Source organism: Labrus mixtus, chromosome 22, assembly GCF_963584025.1.
Source record: "Labrus mixtus chromosome 22, fLabMix1.1, whole genome shotgun sequence".
NCBI lineage: Eukaryota > Metazoa > Chordata > Actinopteri > Labriformes > Labridae > Labrus > Labrus mixtus.
The window spans coordinates 19,539,888-19,563,893 of NC_083633.1; the positions used below are offsets into that span (position 1 = coordinate 19,539,888).

A 24,006-nucleotide genomic window follows, 5' to 3' on the forward strand; every position below is an offset into this window, starting at 1 on the left:
GAAATGAATTGAAATGGGTGTGAAAGTGCATCTATTTGTGGGCGGATGCAAAGACACCGCTCTGTGTGTGTGTGTGTGTGTGTGTGTGTGTGTGTGTGTGTGTGTGTGTGTGTGTGTGTGTGTGGGAAGCGCGTGTGTGAGAGTGTTTTTGCAAACGGTTGCTTTCTATGTGTGCAGCATGTGCAAGTCGTGTGTTATATCCATTCATTTTTCTGAATGTGCGTCTGGAGTTTGTGCACAATACTGAGTGTGTGTGTGTGCATATTAGTGCACGAGTGTGTGTGTGTGTGTGTGTGTGTGTGTCAGTTGTTATCAGAATGACACCATCCTGCTCTCTCTCCTGCAGCCCCAGAGGATCAGTGGAGCTGCACCGGTTTCAAATGAAAATAAATGAGAGGCAGTGACCGCTACTGCCTGGGTCCCACTTTAATGAGGAAAAGGAGCAGAGAGGGAGGAAGGGAGGGAGGGAGGGAGGGAGGGAGGAAGCAAGAGGACATAGGTGGAGGAGGAGTGAGGAGGAGGATGGGGCGACGGGTAAGAAATGGGAAAGTGAAGGGAGAGATTGGGGCAGTGGGGGGGGGGGGGGGGGGGGAGTCGGCATGAGAGGCGGTTGATGAATGGAGGGCCTCCTCTCTGTCACCGATGCGATGGCCAATTACAGTGCGAGCGCGCTCCGATGCACTGCAGGTGGAGCGTTCAGTGTTTTGAGTGGCCGGAGAATATCCCTCCATACTCCATTTGCATCGAGAGGAGAAATGGCTGCACAGTGAACAACTTAGAGCAGCTTTAGGGGGGGGGTTACTGAGCCATTCAGAAGAATGTCAAACACCATTGTTGGTCTGGATTGCAACCTGTCCAGCTCACACACCCCCCCCCCCCCCCCCCCCCCTAAAATAACTGTTTTCAGATATCAAATAAAACCCCCAGGATTATTTCTCTCTGTCCACAATTTGTGTGTTCTCCTGCGAACCCTCCAAAGATTAATGAAACCTCTAACGCACATTATGAAATCAACCAGAGGGAGCTGGAGGGGGGGGGGGGGTCTGGGTACCTTTGGTTTTTTACAGGAGTCTGTATTAAGTAGGACCCATAGCCAGCTTGATAACATTACTGGAAGTGTCAAGAAGAACAGAATGTGCATTTTACTGGTTAGGGGCGTAAACATCTTTTGTGGCTGTAATGGGAAAAAAGAAATTCAGGAATTGTTGGTGTAATTTTAAAAGATGGAGTCGACTGGAGCATCTCTTGAAGGCTGTTTTCGACTCAAAAACACAGACACAGGTCATTTTTGCAACAGCAGATAGCACACATATTTACAGATTTAGGCAGTGACTTTCAGTGACCTCATGAATTAAAATGGGGAGATAAGAAGGTAGTGAAGCTGCAGAGATGGATGGGACATGTTGCCAAAGTACATATTTTTAACGCCTAAACTGCAAAAACTAGCATACTTACCCTCTAATATCTCCATCTGTTTACAACTATTCTGCTTCCTAAGGCCTGCATGGGGCTTGAGCCGACTCCTGCAAGCTACTATCTTTTGTCTTAACCTGCAAAATCAAATCATGCAGTTTTGCTGATTTTTTGAAAGTAGGATGTGAAGCTTTTGGCTGTTGAAATGTTAGTTGATCATTCACCAATTGCATTAAAATAAGTTTCACAATTGTTCCTCCCATTTTTTTTCTGTTGAGGATTAGGCCACATCAATTTCCTGACATGGTCCAGGACAAATTGGAAGGGTAAATGCTGAATGCTGAAAGTTAAAGGTTTCCCCAGTCAGCTCCAGGGTTTGATGAAACAAACGGACCAAACTCAGCTTGATTTGATCCTTTTAGAATCCCTCAGGATGAGGCCAAAAGAACACGATGCTCAAACTCAAAAACCAGGGCAAAAGTTCCCCTGGGAGACTCGGGATGCTCCCTGGACAGCAGCGATCTGTTTCCCCCTCCCCTCAGTGCGGCTGAGCGCCATCCACTGCGGTCCAGCAGAGACCATTAAAACCAGCAGACAGCAGCACAGAATAGCCAGAGGCCTCTTCAGGGGGCAGAGGACATTAAGTGTGTGTGTGTGTGTGTGTGTGTGTGTGTGTGTGTGTGTGTGTGTGTGTGTGTGTGAGAGAGACCCACTTTTTCAGTCATGTCGAGACCACCGGTGCAGACATCAGTGTGTGTGAGGGTCAGTGAGCAGGTCAGGAGGTATTTGTTCGACAGCATTGGACTTGGTCAGAATGTTCTGTAATGCAGGCTGTGTGTGTGTTTGTGTGTGTGTGTGTGTGTGTGTGTGTGTCTACATATCAGTGTGTGTATTAGGGTCACATGACTAGAATCAACTTCAACCTGTCAAATATCACACCCATCTTCAAATTCATGCGTTCAGTCAAATCAGATCGCATCACCCATCCCTCCAGAATCAGCTGTGCCAATCTTTGCTATCACTGTGCATGGAATCTTCCCCTTGTCAAGTGGCCGCTGGGTGCATTTTCTCACAGATAGATCGTCGCCTGGTACTAACACATTATGGAAGTTTCCATTAGCATGCTAACAATTAGCATCCCCATTGCTGTTGAAGGCTTTATATGCGACTTTTTTTGATCCAGCAGATGTCGCCCTTGAGCTCCAGCATGAAACCAAAACAACTCGCGCTGCATTGTTGTGTTAGCATGCTAATGCTAGCGATCTTTATTCTGCTGGTATCTTCACACTGCATGTAAATTTACCTGAAATGAGCGTGATCTAGAAACACAGTTAAGCAGTGAGTACAGTATGTTATTCTTCTTTTCTCTAGTCCCTCAATTAAACAACTTTTATACACGAGGGGAGGAGTCAGCCGGCCGTCCTGGCGATGTAAACAAAGTGAAGATAGGACTCTGAAAACTCTGAAAACATCACAGACAGTGGGACTCGGGTGTTACACCCATTGTAGACAGTCATGACTCACAGAGTTATTTTCAGAGGAGATACTTGATTTCTACATTTAAGTGTGAAAAATCACAGATAAAGACTTTAATAAATGATCTATTTTACTTCCCTTTTCTTAAGTGAAGAGATGCAAAGTTAGCTTCCTTCCTTCGTTACATATGTGTCAAGGGTCAAAGGTCGGTGGGCTGTGGGTGGAATTAATTTAGTCCAAATGATCATTAAATCAAGGCTGCGTACCATGACACCTGATACTTACTGACATGACAGAAGTGGATTCTTTCTTATGGCACATTTTTGCACCCTCTGATCGTTGTTACTGATTAGTCGGGTTGTGGTTCTTCATGGGGGAGTTGGTGGTGGTCGGTCCAGAGGCCAGACCGGTTGAGAACCACTGTACTCAGATCCTCCCGTTGAAGGGCTTCATCCTCTTACTTTCTAACACTGAAATGCTCACACTGATCATTGCGTCCCTGAACCCTGAAGCACCTCCTCCATTCTTTCATAATACAGACGCTCGCTTTGTGTTGAACACATTGGATGTGAATGTTATCGTATCAAACCTTTTTCATTCCACTGAAAATGTCCTTGTGCATGTTTGCACGACTTCTGTGCAATGTGCTGTGATTTATGATTCTCTACACGTGTCCTCAGAGGGACAGAGTTTGACATGTGAAGCGGTGACACACACTGACAGTAGATAAAGGAACGCGTTTTGCGTTCTGTCAGATTGTGTGCAAAAAAACAGGGTCAGTGAACATTTAGAGGCTGCGGCCCCCACAGGTAGAGCCGGGGCGCCGCGTTAACTGGAACACGCTGTCCTGACCGAGCGTCCTGCAAGGAGTGGGAAAAAAGAAACCAACTGAGAGAAGAGAGAGAAAGAGAGAGAAGAGAGAGAGAGAGAAGAGAGGTAGAGAGAGAGAGAGAGGAGAGGGAGAGAGAGAGAGAGAGAAGAGAGGTAGAGAGAGAGAGAGAGAGAGAGGTAGAGAGAGAGAGAGAGAGAGAAGGGAGAGAGAGAGAGAGGGAGAGAGAGACAGAGAGAGAGGTAGAGAGAGAGAGAGAAGAGAGGGAGAGAGACAGAGAGACAGAGAGACAGAGAGAGAGAGGGAGGACAGAGAGAGAGAGAGGAGAGGGAGAGAGAGAGAGAGAGGGAGAGGGAGAGAGAAGAGAGGGAGAGAGAGAGACAGAGAGAGAGAGAAAGAAAGAGAGGAGAGGGAGAGAGAGAGGGAGAGAGAGAGAGAGACAGAGAGGGAGAGAGAGAGACAGAGAGAGAGAGAAAGAAAGAGAGGAGAGGGAGAGAGAGAGAGAGAGAGAGAGACAGAGAGGGAGAGAGGGAGAGAGGGAGAGACAGAGAGAGAGAGACAGAGAGAGAGAGGGAGAGAGAGAGAGAGACGGAGAGAGAGAGAGAGACACAGAGAGAGAGAGAGAGACAGAGAGACAGAGAAGGAGAGAGAGAGAGAAGGTGAGGGAGCAAGAGAGAGAGAGAGAGTCAGAGAGAGACGGAGAGAGAGAGAGAGACAGAGAGAGACAGAGAGAAAGAGAGAGACAGAGAGAGAGAGAGAGAGGGGGGAGAGAGAGAAGGAGAGAGAGGAGAGAAGGTGAGGGAGCGAGAGGGAGAGAGAGACAGAGAGAGAGACAGAGAGAGAGAGAGGTGGTGGTGTGAGTGACGGAGGTGAGCGAACGAGACGAATGCAGGCATGAAAATGGAGGAGACGGGAGGAAATATGGGAATGAGATTTGAAGATTGAGGAGTGAGTGGCGGTGAGTGTGATGGAGAGAGTGTTCCATCCACTTCATCTTTATTTCTTTAAGGTTTTTTTTTCCTCACTCTGACGTTCTGCACTTGACAGAATAAGAAAGTAGCGATGAGACTGAGGAGATTTGAACGCCCTCGATCATCCTTTTCATTAAAGAAGTGATTCATCTGCAAACACACACACACACACACACACACACACACACACACACACATGTTTCAGAGTTGTAAAAAACACACAGATCAAAATGTGTTTTTTTTGGGGGGAGCTGTGAGGATGAACGGCAGCAGTCAGAGTCTGTCTGGTTTCGGGGCTCCTCACATGTCCACTTAGGCTCAAACGCAGCTGCTTGCTTTTCTGAATTATTCATGAGCCCTTCATTAAATATTCACGTGTGAAAAAGCCGGCGCCATCAGCTACCCACAATCCTCTCCTCTGGGGTGTGTGATGCGAGAGCAGGAAGCGGAGAGAGAGAGAGAGAGAGAGAGAGCGAGAGAGCGAGGCCTGGATGATGGTTCACCGACACAAACGCAGCTTTTATTTTTTTAATTTGCTCCACCTATTTTTGGGTGTCTTTTGTCTCTCTCTCTCTCCTCCTCGGCCCATCCCCTCTCCTTCTTTTCTAAGTGATCGATTTGTATTGTTCGGGCAGCTGAGCCCCCCCCCCCCCCCCCCTTCCCTCCCCAGCCCCGAGGTGAGAGAGATGAAGACAGAAATAACCAGACGGAGGGAATAGGCGAGAAAGACACAAGCTGAAAGGAAAGCGAGCGAGGGGCAGAGGCAGACCTTGCCATGAGCGAGATCTGGGAGAACACGGAGGCCCAAGGGTGAAGAGACGGAGAGATAGGAGGAGGGGAAGGGTGGGAAAAGAGCAGAACAACAACAACAACAACAACAACAGGGAGATAAAACGATACAACGCAGTATAAGAATCGTCTGACCGCTGACCCTGAGTGAAAACAGGCTCAAAGAGGCTCGTCTTTACCTTTCTTATGGAGAAGTTGAAGGACAAAGTGGCCGTCTCTGTGCGAGCGCAAATAAGAAATGTGATGTTCCACTTATGAGAGGTGTGCATTTGGTTATTTGGCAAGCAGCCTTGCCGCTGAGGTGGAGGTCGGAGCATGGACGGCGATGGTTGAGGGGACGACACAGTCTGATTTTGGCGTCAGGAACGTCGGGTGGTGGTAGTGTTACATCACCTCGCTGAAGGTTGGGGGAGCTCCGTCTACTCGAGGCCTCCTGCTCTATTCCTTTGAACCATTTGCCACACAAAACCGTTAAAACCGTTTGTTGTACTAGTGCAAAAGTGAAGTTTTTTGTTTGGATAAAATCCTGTCTCAGAGATTCAGATCAACATGAGACATATCTGGACTTGTTTCCTCTCATTGCATTATTTAATGAATTGCATCACTTTAACTTCGAGTGCTGAAACGATCAGTGATTCTTTGAGAACTCGATTGGACTTAAATTAATCAACAGTTCTGATTACGATAAATCAATTAATCCATTTATCAGCCCAAAATCTGTTGGTGCTTTAAGCTTCTCCAAGACTCTGATTTCTTCCTCTCTTAAGTTTTTAATAATTGGAAATTGAAAAATTCTCTGGGATTTAGACAATTTGTTGCACAAAGAAGCCGTTAAAGACTCCATTTGAAAAAAAAGTCTCATTTCATGATAGATCATAAAAAATGATGTTTGATTAAACAAAACCTCATCAAAAACCACGAGCTGAGTCTGAGCATCCTGTCCTTGTGGCTTAAAAAAACGTTGTATAGCGCTGAACCCTAACCCGAGCAGGAATCCTTTGACGGCTCTGTAAGGAAGCATCGTGCTCGCTCTTTCACCCTCGTTCTCTTTCCACATAGATATTCATGTTTCCATCCTCATGAATGGATCCATTCAGTGGAAGTCATTGGGCATCCCAAGGTCCAGATAGTGGAACGCTAGTATAGATGCATTCAGTGCTCATTGTCGTAGGTCAGTTTATAGTGTTCATAGAATACGAGATGGAAGTATAGGTCATCGTGCACGACCCCTTGAGGCGCTTTCATAAAGAGTCATAGTTTTGATTCTTTTAAATGTGCGGTTCTTTTCAGATAAATGTGGGTAACACACTAGTGATGCTAATAAAATGCTAATCGTTCTAGTTGCACAGAAATTTGTTTTTAGCGTGACCTGCTTTTTCTACTGGAAGAGTTTTTTTTGGGTTTTTTTAAATCCGGAGCAAACATCGCTGCACACTCTACAAAAACATGCAAATGTTAAATTAAACAGCTTGCAACACAAATTGCACATTAAATCAGTGCAACTCTCTCCCCAATGCAGCGAGCTGTGGCTTTCAAATGACTACATCCAAAATTGAGCACGCTCATGTTTTCTTAATGCATGGGTGCATTTGGTTTGGCAAACGAGGGGATTTGTGCAGGTTTGATTGCATCACAGTTTTGCAGACATGAGAACATGCATTGCATGAATCCGATGCATTTCCAACACAGCAGCTGACACGCCTGCACATGCTGAGACAGGTGGTTCTTATAGCCTTTGGCAAACACAGCGAGATGTTACACGTGTAGTACAGGATCCTGCTATATGTCTCTTGAGTAGTAATCATTTTAGATGCTGTTGTTCTCTGATTGGTTTTTGATGTTTATGAAGATGTGATATGATGGAACTCCAGCACATCCAGGCTTTGGATGCTGACAATGAGATGTGCAAGTTAATTGCGTCAATCATTCAGACATTGTGTGTGCCTTAAAAAAAAAATCAATCCAGCTGTGGCTCAATCCGTTGTAAAGGATCAGTTCATCCAATTAGAAAAGAGTGATATTACAAGATACTGGTGCTTTTTGGTTTCTTTGCTCAGTGACTATTCTTTCCAGTCCAAAGTGGTTCCAGTAGAAATTGAGGATTATCTAAAGCAACAGGGATCCTATTTCTGGAAAGTCAAAGTCTGAATTGTTTAAAGGTAATTTTTCTTGTCAATGCTTTGAGCACAACCATGCTCAAGGAGTTTCATCCCCTCTGTTGTGTTGGGGCGGAGGCAGAAACCTCCAAGACTGATTTCTCAACAAGCAACATTTTGTAAATAAAAAACCCAAACTATCTGCATGCCTTGATTCCACAGTGAGTGAATGTGATTGTGTGAACAGAATGTTTTTAACATGCAGGTTGCAATGTTTTGAAAAGAGAATGAATGAAACGTCTGATGTGCTATTTAGAGAAGGAACACAGATTTTTAGATCAAAACAAGGTACCAAGAATCAGATGTGGGTTATGAGCTGCAGCGAAAAACCATAAGCATCAAATCAAGTTTGAAAATGAGTCTTGAGCGACTTGAGCGCAGCTGATTGTGATGCAGCAGTTGGTTTAAATAACGTCCTGTATAGGCCGCCCTGTTCCGTATGCAAAGGTTCAAGTGCGGTGAAACATGCAGCATCGCCCCCCCCACTCCTGGGACGCTGCATGCTCGAGAAACCCCCGAGGCTCTGATGCGAGAGCGGCCTTTTCCTCATCCAGATTCTGACCTCTGTCCTCGTAAAGTAAACATGCAAGAGCTGACCCCGGGAGCAGAGCCGTGGGCCGGGGTCCCACCCACGCCATACACTCACCCTGCTGTACTGTATGTGCGCATACTGAGCACCGCTTTTTTTTTTTTTTTCTCCCATTGACCCAGATACTCATTTTCTTCCCCCAGAGAGCCGCCTCTCTCTCTCAGTCTAAGAGAGGCTCATTATTTTACTGGAGTGCCTCCCCTGTTTTCTCCGCCGTAAGGGGAGGGGGGGGAGGAAGTGGGGCAACCTGGAAGACGTGTTGCTGCACATGGGGTGCATTCAAGCCCACTACCGGTTCCACAGGGAGGCATACTGGATCCACACAATTAACGCAGCGTAAAAAATAAAGTCAGCAAATTTGCAGCAAATTATGGGTTGCTTCATTATTTTCCACACCGCATCCCCCGTGCGTAATTGCCCCCCTCTCCAAAATTTGGCCGACTCATTTGGTTGTAAATCATCTAACTGGCCGTGCTTTTATTAAGTCGCCACACTGAAGCGTGTGTGAGACTCTCTCTTCTAATAGTCCGCACTCCTTCATATACTGAGGCCCAAAACAGGGTGTGTTTGTGTGGGATTTCAGGTGTGTGTGAGATAATAACAGAGGATTTGCAGATGAACGTTTCAGTGCAGGTGCGCAAGTTTTAAGGTTTATCTGAAGTTAAACGACTGCACGGTGGTGTATATTCATGTCAGACACAATCTTACAACTCTGAAAAATCATGATATTGACTCCCCTCGGGGACATGATGCCATTAAGTCCGTTAGAGGTGACAGTCAGCGGAGATCGAGGAGTCAATCAACAATGACTTTTACCCCAAAAAAAGACTGAGTTTGAGCCCCGGGTGACACAAAAAGTCAATGTCAAGATATTTTAAACAGCTCCATGATGTGTTTCCTTTAAAGTCTTTATGTGATTTTTCACACTTAAATATAATATTAATCAAGTATATCCTCTGAAAATAACTCTGTGAGTCATGACTGTCTACAATGGGTGTAACACCCGAGTCCCACTGTCTGTGATGTTTTCAGAGTTTTCAGAGTCCTATCTTTACTTTGTTTACATCGCCCGGACGGCCGGCTGACTCCTCCCCTCACGTATAAAAGTTGTTTAATTGAGGGACTAGAGAAAAGAAGAATAACATACTGTACTCACTGCTTAACTGTGTTTCTAGATCACGCTCATTTCAGGTAAATTTACATGCAGTGTGAAGATACGAGCATAATAAAGATCGCTAGCATTAGCATGCTAACACAACAATGCAGCGCGAGTTGTTTTGGTTTCATGCTGGTGCTCAAGGGCGACATCTGCTGGATCAAAAAATCACATATAAAGATGATATTATATGATATTTTTGAACTTGGGTTGTATGAGGTACTTGTTAATAGTAAGTTAGCCACCGAAGATGTCGGTCAGCTCAGGCCGTCTATTGGGAAAACGGGCTTGTTGGCTAGGCTACACAATGTAGCAGACGCGTAAGTTTTGGCTAATTTTAAGACAAAACCGAGCAAAAATACATGTATACATCTTTCCCACAGTAGTGCCAGAATAAAGGGGCTTACTGTACATTTACTTGGACATTTTTTTTACCCCAGTTTTTATTAAAATTAGCTTAATTACGCTGAGCAGATGTACCCTTCTGCAACGTTTAGCTTAGTGTCCATGATGCTTTCTCAATAGAGGGACCGAGCCAACCGGTGGCTTTTAAACGTACTATTCACAAGTACCTCATACACCTCAGATTACCCCTTTAAGAACGATTTGTAACTTAACCTAACCAAAAACACATCAGTAAAATAAAAAACATGCTTCCTTCAACATCTCATGCAGAAACTAGAAACTCAGCATGACCTTCCCAAAGATACCACATGACCAGAAAAAGATACTTCTGCAATCCTGCTGTGTCAGCAACTGATTCTGTCCCTCGTAAAAGAGAACCAACCGCTAATAAAGACGCCAAAAAAACATTTCACATACATCACAAGTTACACCATCACTCATGATTGAGTGTAAACATTATCCATCTTATTGCATTTTGTGTCATTACTGTTGTGGAAGCTTTTAGGAATACCCCGCTGAATAAGAAACTTGTGGGACACTCATTCTTTTAGGGTGTTTTTCAGCATCTTTTTCATCGATATTTATGAATGAAATCTGGAAGATTTTGGTCTAACCATGGTTGATATGGTTGTCTGATTATAAACAGATATTTGCTAATTGATTGGAGTATCTATAGTTTGTTAAAAGCAGTGATTGTTGAGGTGAAGAAGGAGGAATAATGAGCATAATGTGTTCTGAGACATCTGAGTCAGAGTCATAAAGCCACCTTCTGCTTTCAATAACATGGAGCTGTTGGATTGAAGACATTCGCGCCCTTAATGATGACTGATGGTTAGAGACTGTGGTTGGAGACGCGCATGGAGACCTAATGGTTAAAGATCAGCTGCAGCGTTATGCGCCACGCCTCCCCCGGCTCACGCACCTGGCTCTCTCTCCAAACAGTCTGTCAGTCGCGCTGTTGCAGAGCAGAGCGGATTTGCAGACAGGACCGGAGGAAAGACAAACCCGGGGAAGGAGAAAAAAAAAAAAAAAAAGCAGCGAATGGGGGAGCGGAGGAAGAGGAGAATGTGACAACTGCTGGATGCGGACTGAGTGTGTGCGGCTGGCTACACTGCCTTTGGGGAGGCCTCGTTCTCTCTTGCACCTGTCCCTCTCCGTCTCCGCGGCCAGGCGCAGTTTGGGCGAGAGCGACGCTCCTTTATTTATCAGGCGGCGGAGGCGCACACACACACTCAAACACACACACACACACACACACACACACACACACACACACACACGGCACTGTAGGCACACATACACGGAGCCTACACAGGGCAGGCTGGCAACATGACTTCATCCTACAATCTGGATTTTCTGCCCGATATGATGGTGGAAAGCCGCCTGCTTGTTCCCGGAGACAGAATGTGAGTTATTTCATCTCTTTCTCTCTTTTTACGCGTGTGATTTTCTTGCTCTCTGCTGTCCTGAAAAAAAGCGGCTGTCCGATGTGGAAAATGTTGCTCCGCTGCTGGATATGTGACTGGAATCGGGGTCAGCATTTAAACGCTTCAGCCGGCGTGACTGCATGTGTGTGTGTCTTTGTGTGACTTGTGGCTTGTTTGTTATTAATATCCGTCGATAAATTGTGCAAGGGGATCGCAGGAGCGCCCGGGGGCTGTTATCAGCTATAGACAGGATGGTGATGAATGATCGCCATTATGGGGAATTAATGCTGCCGCGGCGTATAAACCTTGTCTTTATGAAGCTGTTATAATCTGCTGCATGTCGTCAAATTGTTGTAACCCCGTCAGGTCGAGTCTAAGAGCATTTAGAGAGCATCGCTTTCCACTCTCGCTCCGTGGATTAGAGAGAAGGGGAAGTTGCTCGGATTTGCGGCAGCCGCCCTTTGCACCGTCTCTGGGTCTTGCGGGGGTCTGGAGACGGTTGATTCGGGACTGTGGGGAGCGCACACCATGCTGAGACACATAAAGACCAACAGAGGCGATCTCTCTATTCTCTCTGCTGCTGGCTCTAAAAGAGGGGGGGGAAAGCGCAGGAGTGAGTTCCAGTCACATGAGACTCGGTTAACTGGAGAATTCAGAGAGAAGAAGCAACACAGAAGCTTTTTTGAGAACATGCAGGAATGCATGCATGACTGCTATCCCGTGTGTTCCAATTGCATTTGCTGTAATTCAGTTAAACTAAGGAATTTCTCCAGCAAGGGACAAAGGGAGGGTTTCATCCCAACATCATTGGTCATGCGTTTTTCTTTTTTTTCCTCCCCTCCACAGTGCATGTCCCACTTATGTCCCCTCAGCTCACAGCGCCGAGTTGTTGATGGATCATGTTGCTTTTTTTTTTTCTTCCTCTTCCTTTGCTTTACTGTGCTGTAGTTCTTCTTACATCTCTTTTTTTAAAATTCTGAGTGTGCAGTCAGGTCTACAGTGAATGTTTGACTGGTCACCTGGTGACTCATGATGTTAGGGAAGAGAGGTAATGAAGTGTGCATATGTGTGTGTGTGTGTGTGTGTGTGTGTGCAGGAGGAGAAAACCAGATTAAGTTGAGTCATTATGCAGGACAAGCAACTGTTCAACTCCTCCTGAAATCTTGAAGACAATGTTTCAGCCAAGTCGAGACTCATTTTAGCATCGGATATGGCGAGTAGAATCCTCATCAAACAGTGCGTTCTCGTTTCAAACTTACTTGCAAATCTATGGCATAGTGGTCGGTGCGAGCGCCTCACGTACAGAGGCTATACTCCTTCAGGCGGACGGCCCAGGTTCGATTCCAACCTGTTGCTCATTTCCCTCGTGGCATTTGAAAAACGATTGAAAACGATTTGGGGACCACCGCTCTGTTCCAGCAAGTGTCTCATTTTCTAGACCTGCACGAGTCCCTGAATGCCTCATATCCCTGTTTCCACCACAGTGATATAACACCGGGGCGTGCACTTTACCCCCCACATATTGACTCCCCATGCAGTCTGTTACCCAGATGCAATAGCAATGTGACGGCCTTCTCATTAATCAGTGTCATCTGCCCTGACGGCGTGGGCTTCGCATGCGACCGGCGCACGGGGGGGGGTTGGGGGGTTGGTTAGACGAGAGGAAACCATCAGACCTTCCTCCCTCTGATGTGTCCTCCATCCCCATCCCCATCTTATCACCCTCAGAGTGAAGGATTTATGAATAATGTGTGTCGCCCCGGCATAAAACGATGCCCTCTTAGCCCGCCGCTGAGGAGGCGGACAGATAACGCTTATGGAGATGACACTTTATATTTACAGGAACACGCCTCTGGAGTGTGGTTATTTAGCTCCAAAGAGGTTTTCTTCCTCTTAGTGATTTGTGTCTCAGCGTTTAATGCCACAATGGTCAAATATGTGTTCAAAGAAGCCCCTTCTTGAGTGCGTCTGGACAAAAGGATCCAAAAGAACCAAACTGTAAACGAGTTTATGGATCTGTCCGGATTGAACTTCCAAACTCCATGTGATCTGCAGAGTCCCTCTGCACCTTTAAGAAAAAGCTAAAGACCCAGCTCTTTCATGAATACCTACTAACTTAATGATGATGGTCTCCATATTATTGATGATGATGATGGTAATGACGATGGTTTTTGTTTGATAACGACGACTTATAAGATGGTTTCTATACTGATTAGAGCTCTCAAGAACTGCCCTCAATGTTGTGCTTTGCCTCTGGTCACTTCCTGTCAGCACCTGTGTGTCCAATCAGACTCAAAGCTGATCGTTTGCTCTTACTGACATTGTTCCCTTTTTTCTAGATCCTTGCTTGTGTTGTTCTTACTCTCTGATGTACGTCGCTTTGGATAAAAGAGTCTGCTAAGTGAATTGTAGATTTGTAGAATTGTAGAATCCAGGAAGTTTAGGACGTTGATACAGGGAGAGCCAATCCTTCACAGATGCAAAAAATGATGTCATCTGCATATAGATTAACACCAAAGTCATATCACAGAGTGCAGATCTGGCAAATGGCATCACCAGACTTTCAGGCAGATGCAGCAGGACTCAGCAGGACCTTTTCTGGGAAGATCTAGGCCATGGCATGGATGTTCATGCAAAGGAGAAGCATTTTTCACTGGCTTGTCAAAGACGCTTTCCTTGCATTGATTATTTGTAGCTTGATTGTTGCAAATGAAGAATTCAGGTGTAGGAATTGGATGAAAAACACCTGACATTGTTCTACAGAATCACCAAATGGACAACAAAGATGCACAACATTGAGGAAAAGGTCAGCCAAATAGTCTAAAATTTAGCTTTTTATGTATTTTTCACTGGACTGAATCCATTTTTGGGATATTTTTCAGGGTCAAACGGTGTCCATTTCCCTCAGAATAGAATTTCTCAATGATCTATAAATAAACCAAATCTCTACCTTGCATAGTACTGCGCAGCTTTTTTTGTGCTTTTATTCCAGTGCTCTCTTTTCCAGGCCCTGCTGCTTCTCCCCATCGACTCTGACAGCCCCCCTGACAACATCAGACATGACAAATATTAGCTGAGATCATACGAGAACTAAGTGGAACTAACAGCCTCATCTGCCTCTACGCTGTCATGTCGGGGCTGGAAACATTAAAAAAAGGGGGGTTAAGGGAGAGAACCTCTTCCTTTTTCACTTTCCACACTCACACTCCGAAAGCTGAAGTCGAGAGTTGGGTCTCTGTCTGGGAACTATGTGACCCCGTCACCTTCTTCGGCTCTGTGTTGAATCCCCTTCTGGTTTCAAAACCGGAATCAGGTCCTTTAGGGTCAGTCACACTTCCAGGCTGCAGGACGGGCAGTATTTAGCAACGATTTCATGAAAAAAAACCAACAATGACCAAAGCTGAAATCTGAGTAAACAAGAACATGAGGTTTGTTAACTTTAACAAGGACACTGTGTGCAGAAGAAGACACCAGACAGGCTCACCACAATCCTTGAAAGTCTCACTTTCTCGCCAAGTGTTTACACAACAACTCACCCCCAGACAAAGACTTCCCCCCCTTTCTTCTTCTTTGGAGGGAAAATGTTTATCTGACCGCTGATTCTCCTCACCCAACCCCACCCACTTATCCCTCCTTTCCTCCACTGCCTGACCCCCCTCCCGGGCCCTTAAAGGACACAAATCATGGACCCAACAGCTGAAAGGGTCCTGTGACACACAACATAGGGTTCTCATGAGAAATGTACAGTATGTAAGGGTTTGTGTGTTTGGACGAGGGGGTGGGATGGACAGACTGTAGAGGGAAAGAGTGGGCCTGTAGTATTTAAGGGGAATCAGGCATTTTACAGAGATGTTTATTTTGTTAGGATAACATCTTTTTGTCAACCAGAAACCACCGTTAAAACCTTCTCCTCTGAGCCACCAGACTCCATTCACAAAAACAGTACATTTACCTGGCATGAAAACACATGTTACTGGTCCACTGCTGCTATGATTGGCGAGTTTATTTGTGTTTTGCTGACTGTGTTAATCCAACAACGTGCAACCCAATCACTCATAAAAGCCATCAGATTTGAAACGGCAGCAAACAAGCAACTCCCCCGCATTTATTTAAACTCACTTCTTTGTTGTTTTGTCTAAACAAAATGAAATAAAAATTGTTTTTTTAGATCTATTTGAGCTTTTCTGAACATAGCTTCTGGCACACCATTTAATCAAATGCATCAAAAATGAATTTCAATGAAAAGCCATTAAAATAAATGTCTAATTGGAAACATTGCTCTGTGAATTAGCAGACCTTGATTAAATGTCATTCCAGCAGAAAATGCAATCGGGTGATCACAAGACCGGCAAAATGAGACAGTCCCCGATGTACTTCAGCAAAACAAATGGTCAGACTGGAACAGCATTGGTCGTTGATTTTTCTAATTTACACTACGAGTGTACCAAGCCGGTATTGGGACCGATTCCCCATTTCCAACAATCCTGAACAAAGTCCAGTTTTGTTTTAATGGTTCTAAAGATTATCTATCCAGCTTTTCCTGTGGTGTGAGGTATGTTAAGAGACAACCAATCTGGGACGCCAGTGGCCTAGTGGGTAGTTTGTTCGCCCCATGTACGGAGGCTACAGTCGTCAACGTTTCCAACTCTATCCACTTCTTGTTTCTCTTTTAAAGGCATTTAAATCCCAGGAAGTGTTGGGAGGAGAGAGTGGGGGGATGACATGCAACAAAGGGTCGATGTCAGATTTGAACCCACGGCTGCCGACAAAAGCCTCTGTACATGGGGCACGCGACATCACTGCCAGGTCATCAGCGCCTGGGCCAGGTTTACATTACATGATGATTTGATGGCCAAAAGATTCCAGTGATACCGTCCAGATGAATATTTAATCGTGAGCTCAGTGACTCGGTGAGAAGGATTACCAAAACGTGCTTAGTCGAATTCCAAAAATACATTTTGTTCAATCTCTAATTAACAATCACTCTCTGGGGGGCGAGAAGAGGCCGTTTTTAATGGATCCTGGTTTTCGACAAAATCAGCCCCAAAACCACAACAATCGCACTTTCAAAAAAAAAAAAAACATGGATGCCCGCAGGTGTTAATTTCCCCTGTTTGAGTCTCCAAGGACACAGGTTGTACTCCTACTGAACACTCACATTTTCCATTTGTAGAAATGACAATTCCCCCCCCCACACACACACACACACACACGCACGCACACACAGATCAGTTTGGGATAAGAGCGTCACACAGTCGATTAAGCATCGATCAACTCGGGATTAAACAGGTAATCAAACCAGAACAGCATCTTAACAATAACACAGGCGGTAGATTACAACTTTACGAGCTAATTTACGGCCCGTTTATCAAACTGAGACGTCCGATGCGTTCCTCAGGATGTGTAAGAAGCAGACCGGGTGAGAGACGGGAGGAAGGAGCGGGGCGGGGGGTGAACATGAACATGGGGCAGACTGGGAGAGAAGAAGAAGGAAAAGAAGGTGTGAAAAGAGCAAACCTTGGACTGACAGCCGGTGCCATTTGTGTTTTTTTTATCTGATGAGGAGATTAACACAACAGTGATGGGCTGTGTTGTTCTGTCTCTCCTCGGAGCAGCAGAGACATGAAGTCGTTTCTTTACGATCATAACGGAGACATTAGGGAATAAACAGAAACGTCGAAACATTACGGCTGGTTTTTTTTTTGTTCATAATTACGTTTTTTTTTTGTTTTTTTTTAAAGGACGGGAATCTCGTACTGTAGGCCTGTGTGTGATGTACGATGTGATGGAGTCGTCTTCACGCATCACCAGCTGCAGCGTTGTTTTATGTCGCTTTCTCGCTGTGTGTGTGTGTGTGTGTGTGTGTGTGTGTGTGTGTGTGTGTGTGTGTGTGTGTGTGTGTGTGTGTGTGTGTGTGTGTGTGTGTGTGTGTGTGTGTCATAATGATGAATGTCTTTGCTCTGCTGGGGCTCAGGAGCAGTTGTCTGTGGCTGACACTGCTGTGTGTAGGTGGTGATGTATCACAACCCAGTGTCTGAGGTCTCACTGTGGACGTGTGTGTGTGTGTGTGTGTGTGTGTGTGTGTGTGTGTGTGTGTGTGTGAGAGAGCAGATGTGGATACATGATAGGGTCAACAAGTGTCTTAATACGTCATAATCATGAGGATATGTGGGCCTGCATGGACATGTTTTGCACCCTGTGTGTGCTCTACATGGTAAAGTTACAAGTCCTCGTGCATAGCTTCTTTGTTTCTGCAGAAATTACTTATTAACCAAGTTTAGCTAGCTAGCTTCTGCTACAACTACTTTTTCTTTTAGCTAGCTCTGATTCAGGTAGATTTAGCATGAAGAACTCAACGTCTACAGCTTTAAGTTCAGAGACTCGGTCAGAGGGTCGAATCGTTTCCCCACACCTCGACCGACGCTCACACATTGATGATGTCACGCTGAACAGCAATCCTCCTGATCTAAAGAGGGAGCACGACAATGGCGGCTACACGACTGCCTGAGTCTTTATCCCATTAGCTTTGTGTCTGAAGATGCCTCTCGGGTCAATTCAATGTTTTTCTTTCTTCTGTATTTAGCCCCCCCCCCCCCCCCCCCACCCTCCACCGGATGATTTCCAGACAGCTATGGTGCATTCAAGGTCTGTAGAAGATTCCGCCTTGATACCATTCGACTGATAAATTGATTTGACACTTGAAGAATGGTTCGGTTAGCTTTTAGCTTCTCTTCTACCTCTCTCCATTCGTGTTTCTTCAACTCGTCAAGTCGGCTACATTTGTCTCCAGATCTTTGGTTTGCTTATTCAAGTCAAGTGTGCGTTCACACACACACACACACATTACACACACTTTACCTTGTGAATTGAGCTGTGCAAAGGGAGTGTTCTGTGTGTGTGTGTGTGTGTGTGTGTGTGTGTGTGTGTGTGTGTGTGTGTGTGTGTGTCTTCTGTTTTTCTGAGAGTATTTCATCACTTGGCCTTGAAACGAATGAGGCATGCACATGCTTTCAGTGCTGCATACACACACTGCCACCCACATAAATACGCAGAATACACACCACGTGACACACATGCACAAACACACACACACACACATATGCACACACACACACACACATACGCACGGTCTCCGCGTTGTTCACATCATGTCCCTGGGCTGTAGTGACGGGCAGAAAAATAACTGAATCCTCAGAGAACACAACAATGATCTCTCTTCCTCTCTTGGTTTATCTTTATTTCTCCTCAGCACCACTCCTCCTCCTCCTCCTCCTCCTCCTCCTCTCAGTCTTCCTCTCGCCCTCCTTTCTTCCTCTTATTCTCAATAGTCAGCCATTGCATTCGTACCGTGCAGCAGCATTTACTCTGCCTTGCCAGAGGGAGAGCTTACCTCATGCATGTCTCAGTAGATTTTTTTCTACCCCTTCTCCCATCCCCACCCCTCCACCCCTCCATCCCTCGCTTTATCCCTCTTTGGCCTGTATCTTCCTCGCTTTCTCTCCACACTCCCACACTCTCTCCCTCTCCCTCCATTCAAGCGTGCTAAATGCTTTACCTCTGTCAACTCTCGAGTCTGAGAGGAGCTCATTATTGTGGAGAAGGAGGGGAATTTGGATTAGGAGGCAACATTCGTGGACTGAGGCTCTTGTTGAACTAAAAGAGCCATCAGAATTACAGAGAGAGGGGGTAGATTCACCTACCTCACTTGGCGGGTATTATTCATCACTCACTTGGGGTTGCAGGGTTTAACTGTGATCTTTGAATTATTGCTTCTTGGAAATGTGCGGTGGAAAAAGCTGGTATCATTCCCATCAATAAAGAACAGATGGACAATTAATGATCTAACTAAAAAGAGATTTGTACTCCGTTTGGCCGATGATGTTGTTTCATACATGTGAGATTGTGTAGATGTAGAAAATGTATGTAGTTAAGAACATGCAATTGACGTTTGCACACCGGTGTGTAGAATCCTGGTAAAAAGCTGTGCGCTGCTTTTACATGATTTTCTGGGAAACACGGGTATTCTCATTCCTGGTAGTCATCACAACTGGCCTTCAAACCTCCTTCATCTCTAGGTAGAATGGATACACTGAGCATGTTGCTTGGTTAGCTTACATGAGTGTGAGCGTTGGCCCACGTGAGAGAGGAGAGGGCCCGGTGACATTAGAAAGCAGCAGAAACTTCAAGGCTGCGGTCACATGGTCGTCAGAAGGCCACAGAAAGGTCAGCACCACCTGCTATCAGGGGTGCAGAGCAGCTCCCTGCGGCACAAATCACACCCTGGTTTTTCATTCCAGACACTTCAGCTGCTGCTGCTTTTTTTTTTTCCTGCTTGCTTTTAAGCAGATAAATCTCCGAGTCTCAATTGTTGCATTTTTGTTTCAGTCTCTGCTTCTAATTGGTTATTTATGGTGGGGAATCTTTCACTTGCAAAAGCAAACAATGGTAGCCTCATTTCTATGTCTGCTTATGCACATGCCTTACACTCCACATGTGCTTTTAGTTATTCTAAACAAATCATACAAAAAGGGAATTATATCACTTCCTGTGCTCAACAGGATGCTTCCCAGGAAAGACATTACCGGACATTGGAAATTGGAAATGTAGAGCAGAAAATACTCGCTCAGTGGAAGCAGTGTTGTGTGTGGTGTCAGTGAGATTGAGGAATAACTGCATTTATTTTTTTATGAAATACAATTTTTCTTTCACATAACTCAATATGCTTGCAGGAGCACAGGGGAACTTAAATGAGCATGTGTACTGTTTGAAATGGAAACCTCCAGGCCTTTGGTTTTCTTTTTGGTAGTGTAGGAGAGAGTTGAAGATTTTGATGGGGTCAAAATGTCCTTAAAGGTGCCATTGTTTCCCCCTTACCTTTTAAATGTTGTTTAAATGCTTTGCCTTGAAATTGTGGAGTTTTTACCATACCAGACTCTTGAACTTAGATACTAAAAGTCAAGTGATATGGATACCTGTTTGGCACTATTGCAACAGAGTGCCTGTAGCCTAGCGGTTAGTACATGCACCCCACGCACAGAGGCTGAGAGCGGGTGGCCCGGGTTTAAATGTGACCTGTGGCTCCTTTCCAGCATGTCATTCCCAACTCTCTCTCTTTACCTGGATTCTGACTCTTATCGTCTGTCCTGTCTCTAAAATGAAGGCATTAAAAGCCCAAAAATAAATCTTGAAAACAAAATGATACAGCAACAAATGTAGAAGTCCCAGGAGCTGTTTTCCAGTTAAAAAATGTTGAAAGCAAACAAGACTTTTTGGTGCAAACACATGGCTAACATTGGAAAAAAGGTTGCAATGTTTGGTGGGTTTGGGCCAGGTGACTCCTTGTCGAGGTTCAGGACAGAGATTGCGTCAGAAATTCTTTGGCTTCACAGACTTTAACTCTGCTTTTCTATTGGTTTAATCCATCCAGTCACCGCCAACCTAAATGGCCTTTATGGCTCCTCCAACCTCAAAATGTACCAAGAACTCAACATCACCTACGTCATGTTTTACCTCAATTATGTATGTAACCAACCAGCTGTCTTTTTCTTTACCTAGCCAAAGAGTTTAGGTGCATGAATGCCTTAGTGATAGTGGTATACATGCAGGTTTTCTGAAAGGAACTGAGCAATTAACCAATGGCGGTATACGTTGGAGGAATTGTTGCCATAGTTCCTGTTTAACTGGCTTTTTCTTGGCATTGAATGAAGAACTAACAATTTCTAGCAGAAATATGCAAACAAAGATGTACACGGATGACTTGTGACCTCCCATTAGCCCCCCTAAACCTTCTGTTTTGACCTTATTATGGAATCTAGCCGAGCATGAGGGATTCATCCGAGTCTCCTGTACCTTAACGTCGGGGCGCCGCCCAGCCTCATCGACGGAGCACAGACTGTACTTCCCTACCCGTAAATCTCTCTCTCTAGTCTCTCTCTCTTTTGCAGTCTCGCTGTCTTCATTTACATCTACTCTATAGGTTTCTGCAAAACATCCACGTGAGCACACTCGTACACAGCTGCAGAGCTGTCAGGTCTAACCTTGACTCGCACAGAGAATGAATTGTAATGCAAAAGGGAGGGCGGGCGGGCGACCTGCCTGTTTCCTCCCTGTGGAGTCCGACTCGCACAATCTCTCTGTTACAGGTCTTTTTTTTTTTCTCTGCTCTCACTAGACCACCATCGTTACCTTTTACCTTTTTTCCTCTCCTCGCAGCAAACACACCTCGAGAGCTTTGAGGACAAATACAGTTTTTAGAGATTAGCCCCTTTGGTCAAATAATGTCAATACTGACACCAAAATGATATATCCAAGGTGGTTCTTGCGCTGCATGCTAACACAGGAAGTAGATTCTTTGTATGAGCAGCCGAACTTTGTGTGCTTTTTTATACAAATATACATTACATCACAAGGAACCGGTTTCAAATTCACATTCTCAACCTTTAGAAATGTTTTCTCACCAACTGTATTTTCAGAACTCTGACCTTTTTTACCAAACGTTGGGGCTTCCATTGACAATGTTGCTAACAAAACACTCTCACTCCTAACCTTCAAATACAAACATATCAAAAATACGACAATCCATGTGGCCCTCTAGGGTCAGTTTTGCACCTCTGGATAGTAAGCAACGATATATAAAGAACATTTGCTGTATGTATTTGTAAAGTTTAAAAAGAAAAACATGCAGATGTATTTGGTTATGGAAGTGCATCATTATCTAACGCACATAATTTGCTGAATCAGTCATAGTTGGCGATTGTGTTTGGCATCAAAAATGACTTGGATAGGGTTTGAAAAAAGATGGTGGCTTAGCTTTAAATAAGAACAACAAATTTGTCGCCCATAGAGCAGAGGAATAAGTCTCTCTGTGTGCTCTGAGTCAGTGCTAAACTGAGCTAAACTCCCCGCTAGTGATAGATGTGTGTGTTCCAGATAGCGAGGTGATCGATGGGAGTATTGTTGGGAGGGGCGTTCAGAGTTGCTGTTATTGTGTTTGGGAAAGCTAAGGGGAGATGGTGTGTGTGTGTGTGTGTGTGTGTGTGTGTTCTTGACGGGTTTATTGAGAAGGGTGATCTAGTGCACCGCCCCGGGACTCTTAGATGTAGTTAGAGAGGGCAGGACGGGGAAAGAAGGATGGAGTAGGAAATGGTGAAGAGTTGTTGATGGTGAATGGATGAAGGTAGCGAGGAGGTGTTGAATCAGAGGGGGAGGAAATGGAGGCAGGAAGTGAGGATGTGTGGTGCAGAGAGGTGGGAATAAATGTGTAGGTTATCTGTTGATGTTTATCTTCTGTGTCCTGAGGGCTTGTGCAGTCATAACAGTGATCTAATCTGCACCTCTGGAGAGCACGCACACACACATAAACACTCTCGCTCCCGGTGCCCATGCCACCAATCATCCATTTAAACCGTCATCTATCTGCCCTTCATCCGATCCATCCATTCAGCCCACAGTTCCACTTTTTAATTTATCCTCCCCTTTATGCCACAGAATTCCCTCCATCCTTCCACTCCTACATCCTGCTGAAATCCAATTGGCCTCATCTCGCTCCTCGCTCCCCTTCAATCCCTCCCCCCCCAACACCCACCCATTTACCTTCCCCATGCCTAAGGGTCCAATGGACGTTTAAAGGCAGAAACCGATGCCAAGTATTTCAAATTGAAGCTGCTGACTGATGATATTTTGTGCTGATATTCAATATCTGTAAATTGGCAATTTTCACGGCGGAAAAATATCTATAAGGTAGAAAAAGATTGTGCAGAGCCCCGCAGGTGATAGGTTGGGGGTTTAGAGATGGGCGAGCAGTGTAAAAAGGAGCCAAAGTTTGACTTTTTTTTTTTTAAGTCCAACACTTAGGACGAGTATCCACCAATGCATTGTACCTGAGGCCATTTTTTATCTGTATTTTTGTATCCTTAGCTGTGAAGTCAGTGTAAAGGTGCTCTTCATTAATTCTGCTCTCGTTTCACAGCTTTTTTTTGAGAGTACAAAAAATGTTAAAACGTTTGGGAAAAAAGCTCCTCTGGTCACTGTTACTTTTAACCAAACTGTCCAGTTACAGTAAAAGAGGGCAAGTCCAAATAACTCAAACCAGAGGGAAGGAAAAGAAACCTCAACTGTAAAGAAAAAGAAACAAGTATTTATGAGCTGCAGCCTCCACCTATTGGATGTTTGTTCTAAGTATTTAATTCATGCAGGTTGACGATAAGGGAGAAAATCATTGTGAGTTAATGTTTGACGTGTTGGCCTGAAAATGAATCCATACAATGATTATCCAAAAATTGCAATTAATTTTCTCTCCTAGGTTTAATCAGTTAATTATTGCTTTTGTGCTATTTATAGTGCATTTCAAGTTATCACTCCTCGGGCGCCGGTAGCGTAGTGATTAATGTGTGCACCCCACATATGGAGGCTGTAGGCCCGGGTTCAAATCCGACCTGTGGCTCCTTTCTCCCTCTCTCTCTCTCTTTGATTTCCGACTCTATCCACTGTCTTATCTCTACAATAACGGCCCAAAAAACCTGCTCCTAATTCTCTTACCTGCTTGTAGATCTTGCTCATTTTAAGCATGAGCAACTTGAGTTTGCTTACATGTCATTTTAAAGAAAAGTCTCATCAGCTTGCCATTGGTGGAATGATATAACGTCCACTGGAGCCTCCCTCTGCTGTATTTGCAGCCACTTTAAGGGCCTGTTTCCTGTCATGTAACATGCTGAGCTGGTATCATATGAACTCATGTATGTCCCCTATATGCCTGGTGTGTGTGTCACATGACAGGTGATAGAGAGGGAGGGGGGG

General features: G+C 44.9%; 1 protein-coding gene across 24 annotated transcripts in view; it reads left to right on the plus strand.

Annotated features, from left to right (window-relative positions):
* Positions 1 to 24,006, plus strand: part of celf2 (cugbp, Elav-like family member 2) — a 218,868-nt gene that overhangs the window by 61,065 nt on the left and 133,797 nt on the right. For 2 of the 24 annotated variants that reach the window (XM_061030478.1, XM_061030497.1), the window contains exon 1: positions 10,278 to 11,190. The exons of 19 other annotated variants lie outside the window; for them this stretch is intronic. In XM_061030478.1, coding sequence (XP_060886461.1) covers positions 11,114 to 11,190 — 77 coding nt within the window. In that variant the 5' untranslated portion in view covers positions 10,278 to 11,113. Of the gene's footprint in view, positions 1 to 10,277; positions 11,191 to 24,006 lie in introns of those variants that run through there. 3 more of the 24 variants (XM_061030483.1, XM_061030488.1, XM_061030496.1) reach the window with 3 other exon arrangements.